At 45.8% G+C, this 18,442-nt stretch overlaps 1 protein-coding gene across 1 annotated transcript in view; it reads right to left on the bottom strand.

The window, feature by feature from the left end:
- Positions 1-5,696, bottom strand: part of RRAS2 (RAS related 2) — a 63,789-nt gene extending 58,093 nt beyond the window's left edge. The window contains exon 1 of the mRNA XM_080911393.1: positions 5,334-5,696. Within this exon, the coding sequence (XP_080767519.1) occupies positions 5,334-5,441 (108 nt within the window). The 5' untranslated portion in view covers positions 5,442-5,696. The remainder of the gene's footprint in view (positions 1-5,333) is intronic.
- Positions 5,697-18,442: the final 12,746 nt, after the last annotated feature.

The raw sequence follows: 18,442 nt of genomic DNA, 5'->3' as shown, positions 1-18,442 counted from the left end.
TATGAGCCACCATGTGGGTTCCAGGATTCAAATCTAGGTTTATGAAAGAGCAGCCAATGTTCTTAATCACTGAGCCATCTCTAGCCACGTCATGGGGTTTGGGGGAGAGGACAGCAGGGAGACATGGTGTCCTTATATAGTAACCCTAGCTGCCTAGAACTCTCTATGTTACAGACCAGACTAACCTCAAACTCACAGAGACCTAACTGCCTCTGCCCCTCAAGTGCTAGTAGTGACAGTGCTCCTCCACATGGCTTCTTACTGTATCTTCAGGAAACACTGCGCAGTTCACTGGGACCTCTCTCACTCACTGTTGTGGCTGTGCTTCACTGGAGAACACATCAGTTTTATTCCGCTATTCCTCAGCATAGGTAGCCTCCAATGTATGCAGCTAACCAGTACTATCACAGCCTTGTACATGTGCATTCCCATGATGCTCATAGTGCATCTTTAAATTTCTAGATTGAGGGGCGTTGAACCTAAAGGTAAATATATAAATAAATAAATAGGCATCAGTTGTCCCCTAACCACCTAATACAATGCACTCACTAAAAACACACTATTATGCTGGTGCACACTGGAGGGGAATGCAGAGGGAGTTCAAAGTCAGCCTCCGACACACAGCAAGTTCGAGACCAGCCTAGGCTATAGGAGCCTATCTCAAAGTTTAAACAACTTAGACGTTGGCTGGTGTAATGGTACACATCTTTAATCCCAGCACTTGGAAGGCAGAGGCAGGCTGATCTCTGAGTTTAAAGCCAGCCTGGTCTAGATGGTGTGTTGGGTAACTAACTTCTAACTACAGCATGTGTCTCAATATGCACTGATGCTAAAGGCACATGGATCAAGTAACTACTGACGCACATACAGGACTCCAAATGTATCTAGGATGTGATCTAGCAAAGGACATGGGAAATGCCTTCCTCAACAGGCACCATCTAGGAAGAAGCAATGTCTGAGGCAGCTGTCCAGGCTGACAAGGTCTAAAGACGGAAGCTCAAGAATAAGAAACACGACCTGAGCACAAGCCTGTAATCAAAACGCTCGTGAGGCTGAGGCAAGAGGACCTCAAGTTCCAAGCCAGCCTGGGCTACATACAACCTAAGGCCACCTAACCCCTAAACAGCTCAAAAATTTGACAAACGGATTAAGTTAAAAGTTAGGATGCTCAATTATCAGTGACTGCATATTATGTCTGTTCTTTTGTGACTGGGTTATCTCACTCAGGATGATATTCTCTAGATGCATCTATTTTCTTAAGAATTTCATAAGGTCATTTTTTCTGATAGCTGAGTAGTACTCCACTGTGTAAATGTACCACAATTTTTGTATCCATTCATCTACTGAAGGACATCTGGGTTCTTTCCAGCTTCTGGCTATTATAAATAAAGCTGTTATGAAAAAAAAAAAAAAAGTTAGGATGCTAAAAGAACAGCAACAGGGTAATGTATGTCTTTAAATCCATGGAAACACGTACAGCCTCTTCTCAGAGCTGCCAAAGAACCACTAACCCCCCAAAACTTAATGATCACAATTTCTTTGTTATTACTCAGGTCTTTGTTTTCCAAATAGGAACTGAACCCAGGGCCTGGAAAATGCTAAACACATGTGCTAAAACTATTCGGACAGGAGAGCAGAGAGAGTAACTTTTGTGCCACCAACTATTGAAACAACAGACCGCAAAGAACTAAAACTTCCTCCGGGAATCTCATGCTGGAGGAAGAGAGAGGAAGTGAAAGTCTGAAACCCTAGTGTCAGCCAGAAGAGGAGCGTGCATCCAACACAACTCTGACAACGTGCCGAATCACCTTAGAGGCCAGGTTGAAACTGAAGTTACGATACACAGGACCACATCTTCACCCAGCCTGCTTAGCTATGCCTCTTTCCTTCCACTTAAACCCAAACGTCATGGCAGTACCCCAAAGACCGACTTAGGGGTCGCCTTTATTTGTTGCTCTTCCTAATGATATATTCAATAAATGTACTTTCTCTGCTTTTCACCATTGTATGTCTCTTGAGGTGGTGTGTTAGGGACAATTGGCAGAGCCTAGATTGTCTGGGGTGTCAGAGCCTACCCAGGCTTTGACCCTAAAGGCACCAGTAACAGAACTACCACTAAGCTATGCCTCAGTCACACCATTTCTTTAAAAAAAAAATCAATTCCAAATTAATAACGTTTTCCCAACTCTAATGAAATCAATACTCACCACTAAGCACCTCCTGTTGGAGGTGGAAGGGAGAAATGGGGTGGAGGTGAAAAGAGAGGAGACTGAAAATAATGGGCTACATTATGGATTGAGGAAAAACTACAAATTTTGTTCTGGAAGAACATCAAGATACAAAATAGCCACAAATAAGGTGGTCACTGACTTACTCAGTCTGGGCCGTGCCGGGTGGTTTGATTTGCTGGCATTTTATTTACTCCAAAAAAAACCCCTAAGCCCTCTGTTAAGTCTCCCCTTTTCAGATGGGAAATTGAGACCTAGAAAACCTAAGAAACTAGACCAAAGATACCAGCAGTGAGAACACAGGAGAACCGTAGAGTTACAAAGAGCCAGAGATCTGTTCAATGAAACTCAGTTTCACAGAAAAGAACGCAAAGCGACCTCCAGTTATCTGGACTGGAAGAGACTGAGACACCCAACTCTCTGCCTCCCGCCCTATGACAAAATTATATCCTAACCAGAGGCTACTTACCAAAAGTATGAGCAGCCAGGCTTAGCACAGACCTGTAATCCTAGCCACCTGAGATGCTGAAGAAGGAGCGTTGGTAGTTCAAGGCTAGCCTGGGCCACAGAACAAGACTATCCTAAGAACCTCAGCAAGAGAGTTTTAAAGGGATATGCCAAGGTTACAACACTGCCTGGGATTGATCCCTAGCACCTGGTGGGGTGGTTGAACACAGCCAGGGCTGGGAGGGAGAACAGAAACTGAAATGTCATTTAAGTACACACGCCCCTTTCATGGGGAGAGGGGGTTGTGAGGGTGGTATGTGTGTCTCCCAGTCAGTGTGGGTGTGTTTATAAGTGTGTGTAGATGTAGCTGACAGACTGTGACTTTAGTTACACAATCTAAGATTAACAGAGGAATGGAGGTAGCCCTTGTAGACCTAAACCCTTACCCAGCATCACGCTCAGGGAAATGGTTGGGTCTCCACACACGTGCTGTGCCTCCTTCCTCCTCACCAAGTCAACCTCAGAGCCTATGTTCCTGTTTCACCAGCCCCAAGCCCACTCCCAGCTCCCCACACATCGGCCCCCTCTGTCCAATCTGGCCTGTGAGTCCCCCATGCTCATCACATTTCCACTCACACAACCCCCAAGAAGACACAGTGCTCTTTTTTAGGTACTAGGGCTCCAACAGAGAGCTTTCCACCACTCTATGCTGAGCTAAATCCCCAGACCCACAGAGCATTTTCGAAGCCTTCCCACACTGTTTCCTTCAAATCAGAATTCCTTTCTGCATCTAAAGGTCTCACCTCACACACTTTCTAGAGTGGCTATGATCAACAGAGTACACACTGCATGATCAAGGCAACGCTAAGAAGATCTTTCTCGTAATGTAAAAGTTATAAGGGACATGTGCTCAGAGCTATTCAACTAGCAAGAAAAGTTGAGGTTCAAAAAGGCTATTTGGTTCCATTTTCCTAGCCAATAAACAAAAGGCTCAATTCAAGTCTGTAGAATCCAAAGGTTCTTATCAGCGTACATCATTACCATGCGGGTCTTTACCTGACCTCATTTTAGAGCCTCTAGATACCAGACTACTCACAAAGTATTCAACAAATTCATTCCAAAAGGTCCTGAGGAAGACAGCTTTTAAAACAACTTCTCGAACACCTTAACTTATGGAAGCAAATATGTTCAGAAAGTCCTTCCCTCAAAAACGTAAATGTTTCTGATTCAAACATTCTAAGTAATATTATCCACCAGTTCTGGAACCCAGGACTGTCCTCTGTCTTCTTGGCTCCCTCCAAAACCAGCCATCAGGGAGAGTTGGCTGTGACTTGTCTTGCTGTCAAGCCACTTAAAAATCTCTTTTGGCCCCAAGCAAATAACAACTGCCAAGAAGCCAGACTGAAGTCTGGTAAACTTAAACCAACGCCCCCACCGCTGCAGCCACCACCACGGAGCTTACAGTCAACGCTCGTGGCATAAACATCCTCTCTAAACACAAAGGTTGAGCAGCACTTTTTAATTCCATGAAATATTACAGGAGCAATTTCTGTTCATTCACTCGATGTGAAAACTGACTATCACTTAGGTTATGGAACTGTGCGCCTTAATAACACTATAAACACCAGTTATATTGAAACAAAATAAGGTATTTAACTCCATCAATGCAACAAATGGGTGAAACAAACAAAAACCATGTCGCCTCCCCGTCCTCTTTAATACAGTAAAAATACCTTTGTTACTTAGCAGGGTACCTGCGCTCTCTCCCAACCTATGCCACGCCTTTCAGGGTGACAAAAGCAAGGAGATCTGCATTTGCTTTTTAAAAACCAAAAAGAGAAAGAAAAATCTCTCGGACGTCTTAACCAAGAATAAAGTCTAAAGACATTTCTCCTCCCTTTTCTTTGACACAACCCGACTTTCCTCCTCCAGCAACCGGGGTTGTGGTGGGGGTGGGGGCTGCAACACAAAACTCATACTCGTCCCCTCCTAGCGGGGCTCATCCCAAACTTCACCTAAGCGCGAAGCAGGCAGGCACCGGGAATTCCAAGGAAATGGTCTCGCCCCAATCAAAGCACATTTTTAACTTCCTCGAAGCCATTATTTCCCTAGGGCACGATCAAACACTCCCACCCGGACGTACCACCTAACAGACTACTTGTAAGAGAAGCTCAAACACACACAAAGAGAAAACACTCTTAGGAGCCGGCGGCGCGAAGCCGCTGCCAAGTAGCCCAGGCCATCGCTGCCACCGAGGCAAGAGCGAGGTCCCCACTCCGGCCCTCGGGGCAGGAAGCCCGGCACCGCGGCGCGGCTGCAACCCGCGGGCTCCCGCCCTGACCGCAGCGATAAGGTGGAACTGCGCTTCCCACCCGGCCAGCTCCGCCCTCCGGGCCACATTCCTGAGAAGCCCCAGTCCTCGGACGCCGCGCCGGGCGCCTGGCGGGCAGCAGCGCGGCGCCGTGGCCGCAGGGCAGGAGCGCAGCGCCGACTCCCCACTATCCCTGCCCTGGCAGCCGCGCGCCCTAGCCCCGCGCAAACCGCACCCGCGCGCACCGCACGCGCCGGAGCCCCGCACCCGCGCGCCCCGGGCGGGGTCGCCGCGGCCACAGGTAGCGCCACCCCGCCGCCACCACCCCGCAGGCCGTCTCCAGGCACCTGGATAAACTGGATGGTGAGCGCCGACTTGCCCACGCCGCCACCGCCGACCACCACGAGCCGGTACTTCTCCTGGCCGGAGCCGTCGCGCCAGCCGGCCGCGGCCATCGGGACGCCCCGAGCCCAGCCCGGCCGCCGCGCGCCCTAGGCCCGGCTCCGGGGACGAGTGCGGCCGGCTGGGTTACAGGCGGTAGAGCACGCGGAGCCAGCGAGTGGCCTGGAGGGCCGCGGAGCGCTATCCCCCGGACCGGCTGGGAGTTGCCCGAGACGCAGGAGAGCCGGGAAGGCTCCAGGGCAGAGGACGCAGCGGCCAAGGAGCGGGATCCTCTTCGCGGCTCCGCAGCGCAGCCGAACGCAGCCTCTAGCACCGCTACAAATGGCCGTCTGGGGGCCGGGCCGCTGGGCTGGGGTACTACATATGCATGAGGGGGCGGGGCCAGGCCGCGCCCGCCCAGGCGGAGACTCTGGAGTGCCCTAGGCAGCAAACCCTGCAGAACTACCCTCAGAGCATCGGGAGGAAGAAACCGGGAAGATGGACAGCGGTGACAGTAATTGCATTAGCCGGGGATCGCGTTCATAAAAAGAAACAGCCTGTGACGTCGTGGATGAAAAATAGAACTGTTGTCATATTCACTCAACTCTGTACCCTGTTTTTGGAATGCAGATGGTGACTGTATTTGTTTTTTTTTAAAAAAAAAAAAAAAAAGGATAAAGCAGCGATTGAGAAGATGAGACCTGTAGCAGTACCTGAACATATGATAGACTAGTGGCAGTGAGAGAGTTGGGTGGGTAGTGATTGAGTTTCCATGGGGTCACAGTGCATGTTGACAGATGTGGGGCACAGCATCTCTGTTCCTATGTCTATGTGGGGGGGGGGGGGGGATTGTGGTATTTGTGTATAAGGGTCCTGAGAAATTTGCAGGTTAGTGACATGTTCCCTATCAGAAGCGTGTTTGTGGCTAGCACAGCTTCTATGCACATGATCAAGCCCTTGCCCTTAGAGTCCAGAGGAGGAGGTAGCCAGGACAATAGGAACCCTGTGAGACAAGTTGATAAGGACAGCAGCTGTTCAGCACTGAGGTCCAAGGTGCACTTACCCCCGAGCTGGCCAGTCAGAGAAGGTTTTCCAGAAGACCTGAGGAATAATCTTGTAAACAGATGAGTGACTGGAAGAACAGTATTCCAGGGAAAGCCCATGCCTTTGGTCCCGGTATTCTGGAAGCCGGAGCAGGCAGATCTCTGTAAGCTCAAAGAGTTCAAGGCCAGCCTGATGTACACAGTGAGTTCCTGGCCGGGGTTATACAGTGAGATCTGGTCTGAAAAGAAAGGAAGGATGAAGGAGAGAAAAGGCAACCAGATGTGGAGTGTACAGAAGCCAGAGATGACCAAGGGACACGTTCTGTTGTGTGGTTGTGAGTGTGCTGAGGGGGGTTTACAAGCAGATATAAATAGACTCACTGCGTGTTAGTTGAACGTGGTAGGGATACCTCTCTGGAGGCAGTGTAAGATTGAGGTTGTGGTCTCAGAGGGTAGACTGGTTCAAATCCTGCCTGTTTTGCTAAAGGTGTGATGACGGGAACTTAAACTCTGCACCCCAGCTTCCTCTTCTCTCAAATAAGGGCCCTGAGCCAGTGCACGGGTCAGAAAATAACAGCACACACAAGCTTAGTGACCTGATCTCTGGGACCCATAGGGAGGGAGAAAAGCAGCTCAGAACACTTGTTCTCCGTCCTCCACACGTGTGCCTTCACTGCCGTGCACACATCCCACACAAGCACGTATGTATATACAAAGAAATGCAGTGCATAAAACATTGCTAGTGTGGGGTAAGCATGGTGACTTTACAATATGCCTTCCCGTTCTTGAACACACTGAGTGCCCTGCATAAAGCCAGAAGACTGCAGCGGGGGAGATACAGAATGGATTTGAGGCCACAACATGAAAGACCACACCATTTTTTTTTTTTTTGGTTTGTTTTTTGGGTTTTTTGTTTGTTTTGTTTTTTTAACTCTCTTGGGGTTCGTGTCAAAACCGGTTACGATGAGATGGCCATGTCTACATACCAAATAAAAGCTCTCCTGAATCCAGAAGAGAACCAGCCAGAGAGGAGGAGAGTCCTGGGCAGGCCGTATAGGAGGAAGCCAAATTTGAATGAAGTGTCATAGTGCATGTGTCTGGAAACGCCAAAGTGAAACTTACCTATTACTATGGTCTCATCTTGTAAATTTAATTTAAAAACACAGAAAAACGTGGAGTATGATGGTACGTGCCTTTAATCCCACATTCATTAGGCAGAGGAGGATGGTCTCTGTGAATTTAAGGCCGGCTCACTCTACATCTTGAGTTCTAGGACAGCCAGGTCTACATAGTGAGACCTTGTCTCAAAAAAACTAACTAAATAAAAAGAGGTAGGGGGCGGGGATCAGAGGTTAAGAACAGTTGCTGCTCTTACAGAAGACCCAAGTTTAATTCCCAGCACCTACATCACCCAGCTCACAAACTGCCTACGATTCCAGCTCTAAGGGGTCCTGTGTCCTACATCCTCTTCCAGCCTTCACAGGTACCTGCTTGCATGTGGCACACACATAGACAAGAATAGCTTTAAAACACACACAAAAACAATGGCATGCAGCAAAGTATACAGGGCGCCCTTAGCCCTGATCGCCCACTGACCGTCGGCAGTGTTATCTGCGGTCAGCTATTGACACAACTCAGACAACCACCCTAATGCAGGCTTCAGAGGAACACTGCTCCTCCTGGCCTCCGGCTGTAAAGCTCCAGGAGAGAATGGCCCAGCTGTGCCTTAACTCCTGGCCCACAGGAGGGGGGGGAGAGGGAGAGAGAGAGAGAGAGAGAGAGAGAGAGAGAGAGAGAGAGAGAGAGATTGTGCTTGGGATAGACTTAGACTTCAGGGCCTCTTGTACACTTTAAGTACTCCAACACTGATAAATGATATACATCCCAGCCCACATAGCTGTTTAATTTTAATTTTTCAAGTTATTTTATGTGTATGAATGGGGTATTTTTGTATGTATTTCTCTACCCCATGTGTATGCCTGGTGCCCACAGAAGCCAAGAGAAGGTGTTGGATTCCCCTGCAACTGGAACTATGAACAATTGTAAGCTGCCATGTATGTAGGTACTGGGAATTGAATCTGGGTCCTCTATATGAACAAGAAGAGCTCTTAACTCTTAGCCATTTCTTTAGTCCTAGCTTCCCCACCCCCACCCTGGCTTATAGGATCTGATTATGTAGTGCACACTGAGATCACAGGAATGCCTGGCCCTGCAGCTTCCCATGTGCACCCTGTGTGCCCTGTGTGTGGCTAAACTCCAATATGGAAGCCATGCCAGCAAATCCATAGACTGCTTCCTAGGCATTCATAGCTTCTTCCTCTTTCAAATACTACAGCGCATCATCATTTGGGGGAATAGGATCCAAGTGACTCACTGGATGCTGTAAAATGCAACTAGAATCTGATCCTATACATAAAAACTTTGGCTAAGTTTACCTATAAGTTGAGTATGATAAGAGATCATTAGTAATCAGTGACCAAACACTATATTGTGATAAAGTTTGAAGCTTCGCTATATTGTGTTTGGGGCCATTAAATATACAAAAGTTTCTGGAACACAAAGAGTTTCATTCCAGGACAGTTGATTTTATAACTTGAATTTATATTGACTAATAGGATAGGCATCAGATAGGTTACATAGTATGAATACAGTGGACAAAAGGTGATTCCCTTCCTGAATAGGATAGAATTGGGCAACAGGAGATTTTATCCTGCTACTCAAAGCAGCGTTCAATTAAAAACCTACAAAGGTATGATCCAGGTCAGTATGATAGTTCAATGGCTAAAAATGCTTACCATGAAAGACTGACTTGTGCTGGAGAGATGGCTCATACATTAAGAGCACTGACTGCTCTTCCAGAGGTCCTGAGTTCAGTTCTCAGCAACCACATGGTGGCTCACAACCATCTGTAATGGAATCTGGTGCCCTCTTCTGGTGTGTCTGAAGACAGTGACAGTGTACTCACAAATATAATAATAAATAGATCTTTAAAGAAAGTCTGTCTATGTTTGATCCTCAGAAATCACCATAAAATAAAAGAACTAACTTCCAAACTTGTAGTACACATGTGCCTACACTCACACATGTTATACATGCTCAATTAAATTAATAAAATAAAAACCTTAGAAACTGTTTTTGTTTGTTTGTTTGTTGGTGTTTTGAGAAAGGGTTTCTCTGTGTAACAGTCCTGGCTGTCCTGGAACTAGCTTTGTAAACCATGCTGGCCTTGAACTCACAGACAACTATCTACCTGCCTCTACTAGAAATAAAGGCGTGAGCCACACCACCATTAGTGGAATATTCTATTTAGTATTTTTCCCTTGCAGAAGACAAGAGATAAGTGAAACCTCAGAAAGCACACTGTCTCTAAATTTCACCTTTAGAGTTTGAGAACAGCCCAACACTATTTGCAGTTCCATGGGTTAAACCAAATTTACTTAAAATTGCCAACTTTCAGTGACTGTGATAAGTTTTTACATTATTTCTTTGTTTTTGTATCTGGTTTTGCTTTAAAAAAAATTGTCCTACTCTGTGGCCCAAACTAGCCTCAAACTCACAGCAATCCTCTTGTCTCATCTTCCTGAATGCCAAGATCACTACCATACTTAACTTGGCCACAGAAATTAGTTAAAGAAAAGTTAAGGAGCAAAAGTCAGGCCAAAAAGGACATAGTCCATTGCAAAATCAAACTACAGGATGACAAGGTGTGGTGGTAGACCTGTGATCTCAGCACTCTGGAGACAAAAGCAGTTGAAGGTCATTTTTGGCTGCATAGTGAATTTGAGCCCAGCCTGGATTATGTGAGACACCATCTCTAAAAACAAAGCAAAACAACAAGCTTGGTGTGGGAGCATAGTTGTCCAACGCCGGGGAGACAGAGACAGGCAGAGCTCTGTGAGTTTGAGGCCACGTTCCAGCCCAACTTTGGCTATGTGACCCTATCTCAAAACAAAAAATTAAAACAAGGGGTCTAGAGAGATGAATGAGCAGTTAAGAACATTTGCTGCTCTTGCAGAGGACTGAGGTTCAGTTCCCAACACCTACAAGGCAGCTCACAACCATCTGTAACTCCAGTTCCACAGGATCTGACGCTCTCTTTTGGCTTCTACGGGTACTGCACACCTGTGATGCGCATACATACATGCAGGCAGAGCACTCACACATTGTCTTAGTCGAGGTTTCTGTTGCTATAGACAGACATCATGGCCAAGGCAACCCCTATAAAGGAAAACATTTAACTGTGGCTAACTCATAGCTTAGAGGTTCAGTCCATTAGCATCAGGGTGGGAAGTATGGCATCGTGCAGGCAGACATGGTGCTGGACTCATAACTGAGAGTTCGACATCTGAACTGTCGGAAAGCAGGAAGAGCAAGCCACTGGGCATGGCTTGAAATTCTGAAACCTCAGTGTCCACCCTCAGTGGCATACTTCCTCCAACACCATCATTTATAAGAACCAAAATAATGGAAACAGCTGTTATCCTTCAGTCATTATGTGGTTAAACAAATGTGGTGTTTTCATAGAGCAGAATATTATTCAAAAATAAAGGGGAATTAAATCCTGGTATGGTTTACAAAGACTGAACCTTAAAATCTTGCTGAGGGAAAGAACACAGACACAAAAGATCACATGCCATCAGATTTCATTTTTATAAGAAATCTAGGATAGGCAAATGTTGAAACAAAAGTTGGCTGTGGCTGCCAGGCACCAGCAAGTAATAAAGGTAGGGGTTATGGGTGTTTTAGGGGGTGATAAAAATGTTCTGAAATTAGATAGGGATATTGAGTGCACAACTTTGCATGTATATTGGAAACCATGCACTGTGTATGTTAGTCAATTTAATGTCACTGTGACAAAAATACCCAGCAAAAATAAAGTAGGTAATGTTGATTTTGGCTTACGGTTTCAAAGGTTTCAGTCCATGGTCCACGGGCTTCATTGGTCTGGGGCTAAGGTGAGCTGTTCATAGCAAGGAAGCAGAGAAGAAACCAAACAAAAACAATAACAAAATTAATTCAATAAATTGTGGGCCAAGAAATACTTACTGGCAAGTGGAACCCTGCATCTGCCTATTGATCTCACTCAAACAACTCATTGGCCATTCAACTCAACCCAGATGACATCTAAATGCCACAGTAGAGAGCCTGCTCAAGACTGGAGATACCACAATGTCTGTGTGCTATGGGGTTCTTTAGGCTCTGGGCAACATGAGGCTTGGGGTAGTATTTGGAGTTGAGTCAGGATTTCTATGTCCAAACCTCTGCCAACAACTTGCTGAGAAAGAAATTTCCTCTCTAAGCAGAGAATTTCTCTCCGTAAGGTATGGGGTTGAAGAGGGGGCCTTTGTGTTATTTATCTGCTTTTCAAAGTTCTGAGTCATTCTCATAAAGAATCATGTATTTCTCTGTTATCTCACATAGGCCAGGCATAGTGGGGACTGGCCTGAACTTACACGCCTGGAAATGCAGTTCCTTTACAGATGACAAGAAGCTTTGCCATCGATGTCACATGGCTTCATCTCTTCAGCCCCATAATAGTTTTAAAGAAACACTTTAGGGCCCAGAGTAGATAGCTCAGCCACATAGTCCATGCTCTGAATGTACAATCCCTGGTTTTAATCCATAGTACCACGAAATAAGAATTGATGAGTAAACTCTGCTGAGTGAAATGATGGTCCAGAAGTTAGGAGATCTTGCTGTTCTTCTAGAGAACCCAAGTTTTGCTCCAAGCAACCATTATATTGCATGTTCACAACTGTGTGTAACTCCAGGAGAGTCAATGCCCTCTTCTAGCCTCTGTGGGGACCCATACAAATGTGGAATGTGCACACACACACACACACACACACACACGAATGTATGTGCACCTGCGTGTGTGCACACACACAAATAAATCCATGATTAAGTAAATAAGTGAATAAATTTCTTATGTTTCGCTATGAAGTGCCTTGCCCCTCAGCTGCCAAGAACGGAAGGAAGAAACAAAGAAAGGAACAAAAACTCAAGGCTGGTATGTTGTTAAAGACTGGATCTCCAGCTGGGAGAATCATGAACTTACAACCAAATAAATGGGTGAACTCCCTGACAGGATCATGATGTGATGGCTTTATTAGGCAGTGGTAGAAAGTTCTGGAGAAGAGACCTGTTGGAGAAGGTAGGCCACTGCAGGTGTGCATGTGAGTGCAGATATCCAAAGAGGCCAGGAGAAGGCCTCAGATTCCCTGGTGCTGGAGTTATAGGCAGGTGTGAGCTACCTGACTTGGGTGCTGGGACCCAGTTCCAGTCCTCTCTAAGAGTAGTTTGTGCTCTTAATGGCTGAGCCATCCCTCCAGCCTTCATTTAGTGGGCTTGTTGTTGCTGTAGTTGTTGCTGTGATACAGTCTCACTATGTTGCCTTGGCTAGACTAGAACTCACTATACAAAGGAGGCAGGGTGCTGGGATTAAAGGCATGTGCCACCATACCCAGCCCATTTTAGAGTTTTTAATATGAAAAAACTAGGCTCCGCCTCTAGCCCCTGCTAAGTGAGAAGGTCTGAGGCTGGGAGCCCAGAATCTGAATTTGTTTCTTTAAAATATCCAAAGTTAATCTGAGAAACTGTCACAGGTGAGAACTCTTGGAGCAGTGGAGACTCATCAGTGCCCAATTTTTATTTTAGGACAAACAATGACCCCCTCCTTTGGAATGCTGATTACTCAGTACCATGAAATGTACTACTGACCAAATAGCAGCCCTGACCCATCCCAGGGAAGTGAGCTAAAGGTGGACCTGGCAGGGAAGCACAGAAACCAAAATTCCCCTGATCTCATCTACCACCGAGTGAGTGAGACAGAGCCCAGGCTTGGTGACAAAAGAGAGCCAGGCCCTGCTTCCCCAAGTCAGGGAGCTGGAGGTCCCTATCCCCAGGGGTGGAAGGAGAAGGAGGTGTCTTCTCATTTCCTTAATGGTCTATTGCTTTTTATGTGAATGAATGGCGGCTGAGCGTGAAACAGCCCAGCAGGCGCTGCGTGCATCGCAGATGAGACAGAAGCACAAATCTATTCCTTGTTTAAAGATCACCCTGCTAAGAATAGAAACTGAAACACACACTCAGGCGTGCACACACGCACGCCTCCGAGGAAGGGCATGATCAGATGGAGAAACCCCTAGCTTAGTAGAAGATGGTCTGAAATCACAGAACCTCCATGCAGGAAAGTCAGCCAGCGACTACTCTCTCTAGAACTCGTCTGTTAAAGGGGAAGCAAAGATCCAGAAATGTGAAGCTCAGCATGGCCTTGGAACGCCACACTCTGGATTCCAGCATACCTCTCCAGCATGCTGCCTCAGAACCCACCAGCTCAGAAAGCTGATCAGGGCCAATATGGCAACAGAGTTCCAGGACTAAGCCACCAGGAGGATGAAGAAAGAGCATCCACCATTGCTCGCATGCCTAGAAAATGCTAACCAACCGAACTGTTTTTTAATGTATGTATTTTTATTGTATGTACATTGGTGTTTTGCTTGCATGTACGTCTATATTAGGGTGTCACATCCCCTGAAACTGAGGCTACAGAAGGTTGTAAGCTGCCAAGTAGGTTCTGGGAATTGAACCCAGATCCTCTGGAAGAGCAGCTAAGGGCTTGTAACCTCTGAGCCATCTTTCCAGCACTGCAAATTTATTTTTAAAAGTTGAAACCTAGATGTCCAATAGCAAGCTTGGTCAAAGCTAGGTTTGGTGGTACGTACCTGTGATCCCAGTATCCAAAAAGCTTAAAGGAGGAGGCTTGTTATGAATTTCATGTCCGTCTGGGCAGAGTGAGCCTCTTTCTCAAAAAGAGAGAGGAGAGGGGACGGAGGGATGGAGGGAAGATGAACAGTGAAATTATAACCATCATACAGAATGCTCCATGTCTTTTAACAACAGTTTCTATGGGCTAGAAAGATGGCTCAGCAGTTAAGAGCACTGGCTGTTTGCCTAGTAGACCTGGGTTCAGTTCTCAACACACATGGTGGTTCACAGCTGAATGAAGGAAAAAAAGAAAGGAAGAAAGAAATAAGAAGAAGGCTACGCTGTTCCTAAAGGTTGAGGTGACGGTTTATGGTTGACATGAGGAAGAGCACAGCCAGAAACATCTGGAAGTGTCTAGAGTGAACATGGCCAGACTAAGCTGGACCATGTGAAGAGAAGGGAGAAGAAGAGCCGGGAGAACAAGGGGAAAGGACTAACACAGCCAGACCCGGCGGGTGATAAGGAAGGGCAGGTCAGCCCTCAGGCAGGCCTGAGAGTTCAGAGGAGGAGTCTGAGTGTGCCAGCACGGTGTACCAAGAAGGGACTTAGGATGCTAGAAGAACCTGGGGGCCAGGGGCCAGGGGCCCTTTGATATGCTAAATAGACACCTGGGCCTTATGTTCTGGGTTTGAGACCTAACAACTACCATTTGTAACTCCAGTTCCAAGGACCCAACACCCTCTTCTGACCTTACAAGACACAGACATACACGCAGGCAAACCACCCATACACAAAGAAGAGAGGAAGGAAGGGAGGAGAAAGAGAGAGGAAAGAAAGACAGAGAAAGAGAGGGAAGGAGGGAGGAAGGAAAAGCTTTTTACTTGCTGGTGTGTGTGCCTGTAATCACCACTACCTGGGAAGCCGGTAGGAAACAGCTTGATCCCTGAAGTTCAAGTGTAGTCTGAGCTACATAGCAAGACCCCGTCTTAATACACATACACATACATATACATCATATGCATATAGAGACGCAGAGACAGAGATCTACTTATAAAGAAAAACAAAACAAAAATCAAGAGTGGGTGTCTCGATCTGAATGTACCTATCTGCCTCAGTTTTTTGGTTGACATCTAATGCCCAGTGGGCTCAGTCTGTTACTGGAATCTGAGGTGTGCCATTCGACACCTTACCAAAACAAACGACAGCAAACAACAAACAAACAACAATAAAAAACCAGGGGGCAAGAATTTGCAAAAGGAAATGAGATTGTATCTAGTTCTGTCCAGAACTGGAAAAAGAGAAATTCTCTGCTTCCCTCACCTTGCCTGTAGCAGTTTTAAAATGTATAGAAATGATGAAACAAAGGCCAGGGGAGATTTAGCTGTGAGAGAAATGATCAGAGCTGTGAGGTGATCTCTTCCTGGGAGACTGCTCATCCTCTGGCAAGTGAGATTTCCTGGAGAAACGTTAACCCCTTAGAGCCCGTGCTGAAGATCCTATTAGAGGGGGTGAAGTAACTAGGGGCTGCATCCTGAGTAGGGTGGGTAGCAGAATCACAGAACAGGTACGCTGGGCTCATGAATGGGGTGAGTGAAGAGCCTAGGGAGTCTGTCTGGTCCTTCCATCTAGGGGGACACACAGCTCATGGAGCACAGCTCTCGGATTTTCCAATCTCCAGAAGACAGTTTCTGTTACCAAATGTAACGTTTCTTGTTACAGTAGTCGGACTGGACAGATAAAGATACAAACAGAATATGCAGTAACTTACAGTTACAGGTGTGTGCCGTTGGAATCAGTTTTAACTTATTTTCTATGTCTACATATGTTCCTCTTCTAGACATTTCATGTAAGTAGAATCATATAATATTAATCTTTTGATGTCTCCTTTGTTTTGTTTAATATAATGTCTTCTTAAAATTGGACCCGGTTATAGTATAGTGTAGTATATGTTGATACATTAATACTATGTCTTTCTTTGTTTTCCCTTTTTTTGCTTGTTTGTTTGTTTGTTTTGAAAATGAGGTCCTTCTATGTTGTTCAAACAGATTTTTAACTCATAATCTCCTGTCTTAGTCTCCCAAGTGCTGAGATTCCAAGCATGTACCACCACACCTGGCTTCTACATTTCAAAATCAGATTTACTTTTTAAAAAGATTGTCCTGTTTTATATAGAGTAGGTGTGTGTGTGTGTGTGTGTGTGTGTCCACTATGTGTATACAGGTACCCAGAGTAGTCAAAAGAAGGTGTTGTGGAACTGAAATTGCAGGTGGTTATGAGCCACCCAGTGTGCGTGCTAAGAACTGAACCATCTCTCCAATTCCCAATTATTAATCTTTTTAAACATATTTTATTTCATAAACATGTATGTGTGCCTACGTTTATGTACCACGTGCATGCCTGGTATCCACTGATTTCAGAAGAGGGCATCAGATTCCCTGGAACTGAACATAAGGGATGGTTGTGAGCCACCATGTAGGTGCTGGAAATCAAACCTCGTTCTCTACAAGAGTGGCCAGTGCTCCTAGCTTCTGAGCCATTAGTACTGTAATAGCTGTAAAGCTTCTTTGGGCTGCCGTTCTCTGTATGCTCAGGATGTTTTCCTTGCTACATACATCCTTTATAACCATGTTCCACCCTGGGGTTTGTCTTCTTCTTTGGTCCACACACCTTTAATGTTAATGAAGTTTAATCTCCTTTTCTTGAGACAGAATCTTGTTATATGCCCCAGGCTTATCAGCCTTCCAAGAATGCTAGGATTACCATGAATGTCACCATGACTGGATATAAAATTATGCAAAATTTGCCAGGTGGGTGGGTGGCACAGTCTATACTCAGCATTTGGGATGCTGAGGCAGGAGGATTCAGATAAACAACCCAGTGTGTGTGTGTGTGTGTGTGTGTGTGTGTGTACTTCTGTATATGTGTGTATTTGCCTCTGTGTGTGTGTTTGTGTGCACAAATGTGTGATATATATTGTAGAGTTCATGTTGTGCTCTGCTCTAAGTTACTCACTAGTATGTGGATCAGTAACTTCAGGCTGTGCCTTGCCCTGGTGACTCCACCTTAAAAAACCGCCTTCAGCCCTATCTTGGGTATAGATGCAGAGATAGGACGACTCTGCATCCTATTTGTGCACAGATACCACCACCTTCCCAGCAGGAACTGTGAGACACAATCTGATAAACAACTTATTCATGCAAGGGACTTACAAATTTACTGGGGTAGACTTGAGTACACGTGGATAAATGGACATTGTGTGTTCTATAAAAAGATAAAGGGAAAAGAAATACATTTGGTGGATGTGTGGTAAGGTGTGGGATAAGGGGGTACCTACCTCCTCAGGGCCTATGCTGAGAAATCCCTTCCCTCTGAGGGACCAGCCACAGGATGGTATAGTATAGAACAGAGTTTATTCAGGGCATGAGGAGGGAGGGGAGTTGAGAGGGTAGGAGACAGACAGACAGGCAAATAGATACAGAGAGAGAGAGAGAGACAGACAGACAGACAGAGACAGACAGAGGAGTAGAGGCCAGTCATGAGCATGTGGAGAGAAAGGGAGGAGAGAAATGGAGAGAGAGGGGAAGGAATTAGGGTTAGGGTCAGTGGTTCTGTCCTTCATATTGGCTTCCCTTGTATGAGCTTCCGAATCAGCTCTGTGTGCTTTAAGCAGTCCTGCAATGGGACTAATAATTCAGTAATACCTAACTACTGCTTGATCTCTGCCTCTGTCTTCAGTAGGACCCCCTCATACTCTGTGGCCTCTTTAATCCTTTTGCAACCATTCTGTTACACACACACACACACACACACACACACACACACAATGTATGATCTATTCAGAGTTAAGATTGGAATAAAAGAACCAGTAACTGCTAGCAGTCAGCTATCCAGGGAAATCCAGATTACCTGGTAACAATGTGACTTGTAAGTGTACTATTAACCAATAAATTCTGACAGTGTGAAGAGACCCAGATGTGTGCATATATGTTTCTGCTGACTCACAATGCTTGTGCTTCTAAACAACTATTAAGGATGCAGACAAAGAGGGAGCCAAATTGTACATACATTGTAGTGGTAAATAATAAAAATATGATGTGGGCATCAGGCAGCTCCTGCTACTCTCTGTCTCTGGTGGTCTCTCTGCCTCTATGGCTAGCCCCATATAGAGATTGCCCATCTCTCAGCCCTCTTTGTTTCGGACTCTGCTCACATTCCCAGCGACCCAGTAAAATAAAAACTATAGAGTCTTGTAATTTATCAATCAGATTTATATCAGTAAATTCTCACTCCACAAAATGTCCACACAATAAACTCAGAGCCAATTA

The sequence above is a fragment of the Micromys minutus genome (genome assembly GCF_963924665.1).
Source record: "Micromys minutus genome assembly, chromosome: 2".
Classification (NCBI taxonomy): Eukaryota; Metazoa; Chordata; class Mammalia; order Rodentia; family Muridae; genus Micromys; species Micromys minutus.
Note: the sequence above shows the minus strand (reverse complement) of the source record. Positions and strands in the feature narration are given on the sequence as shown.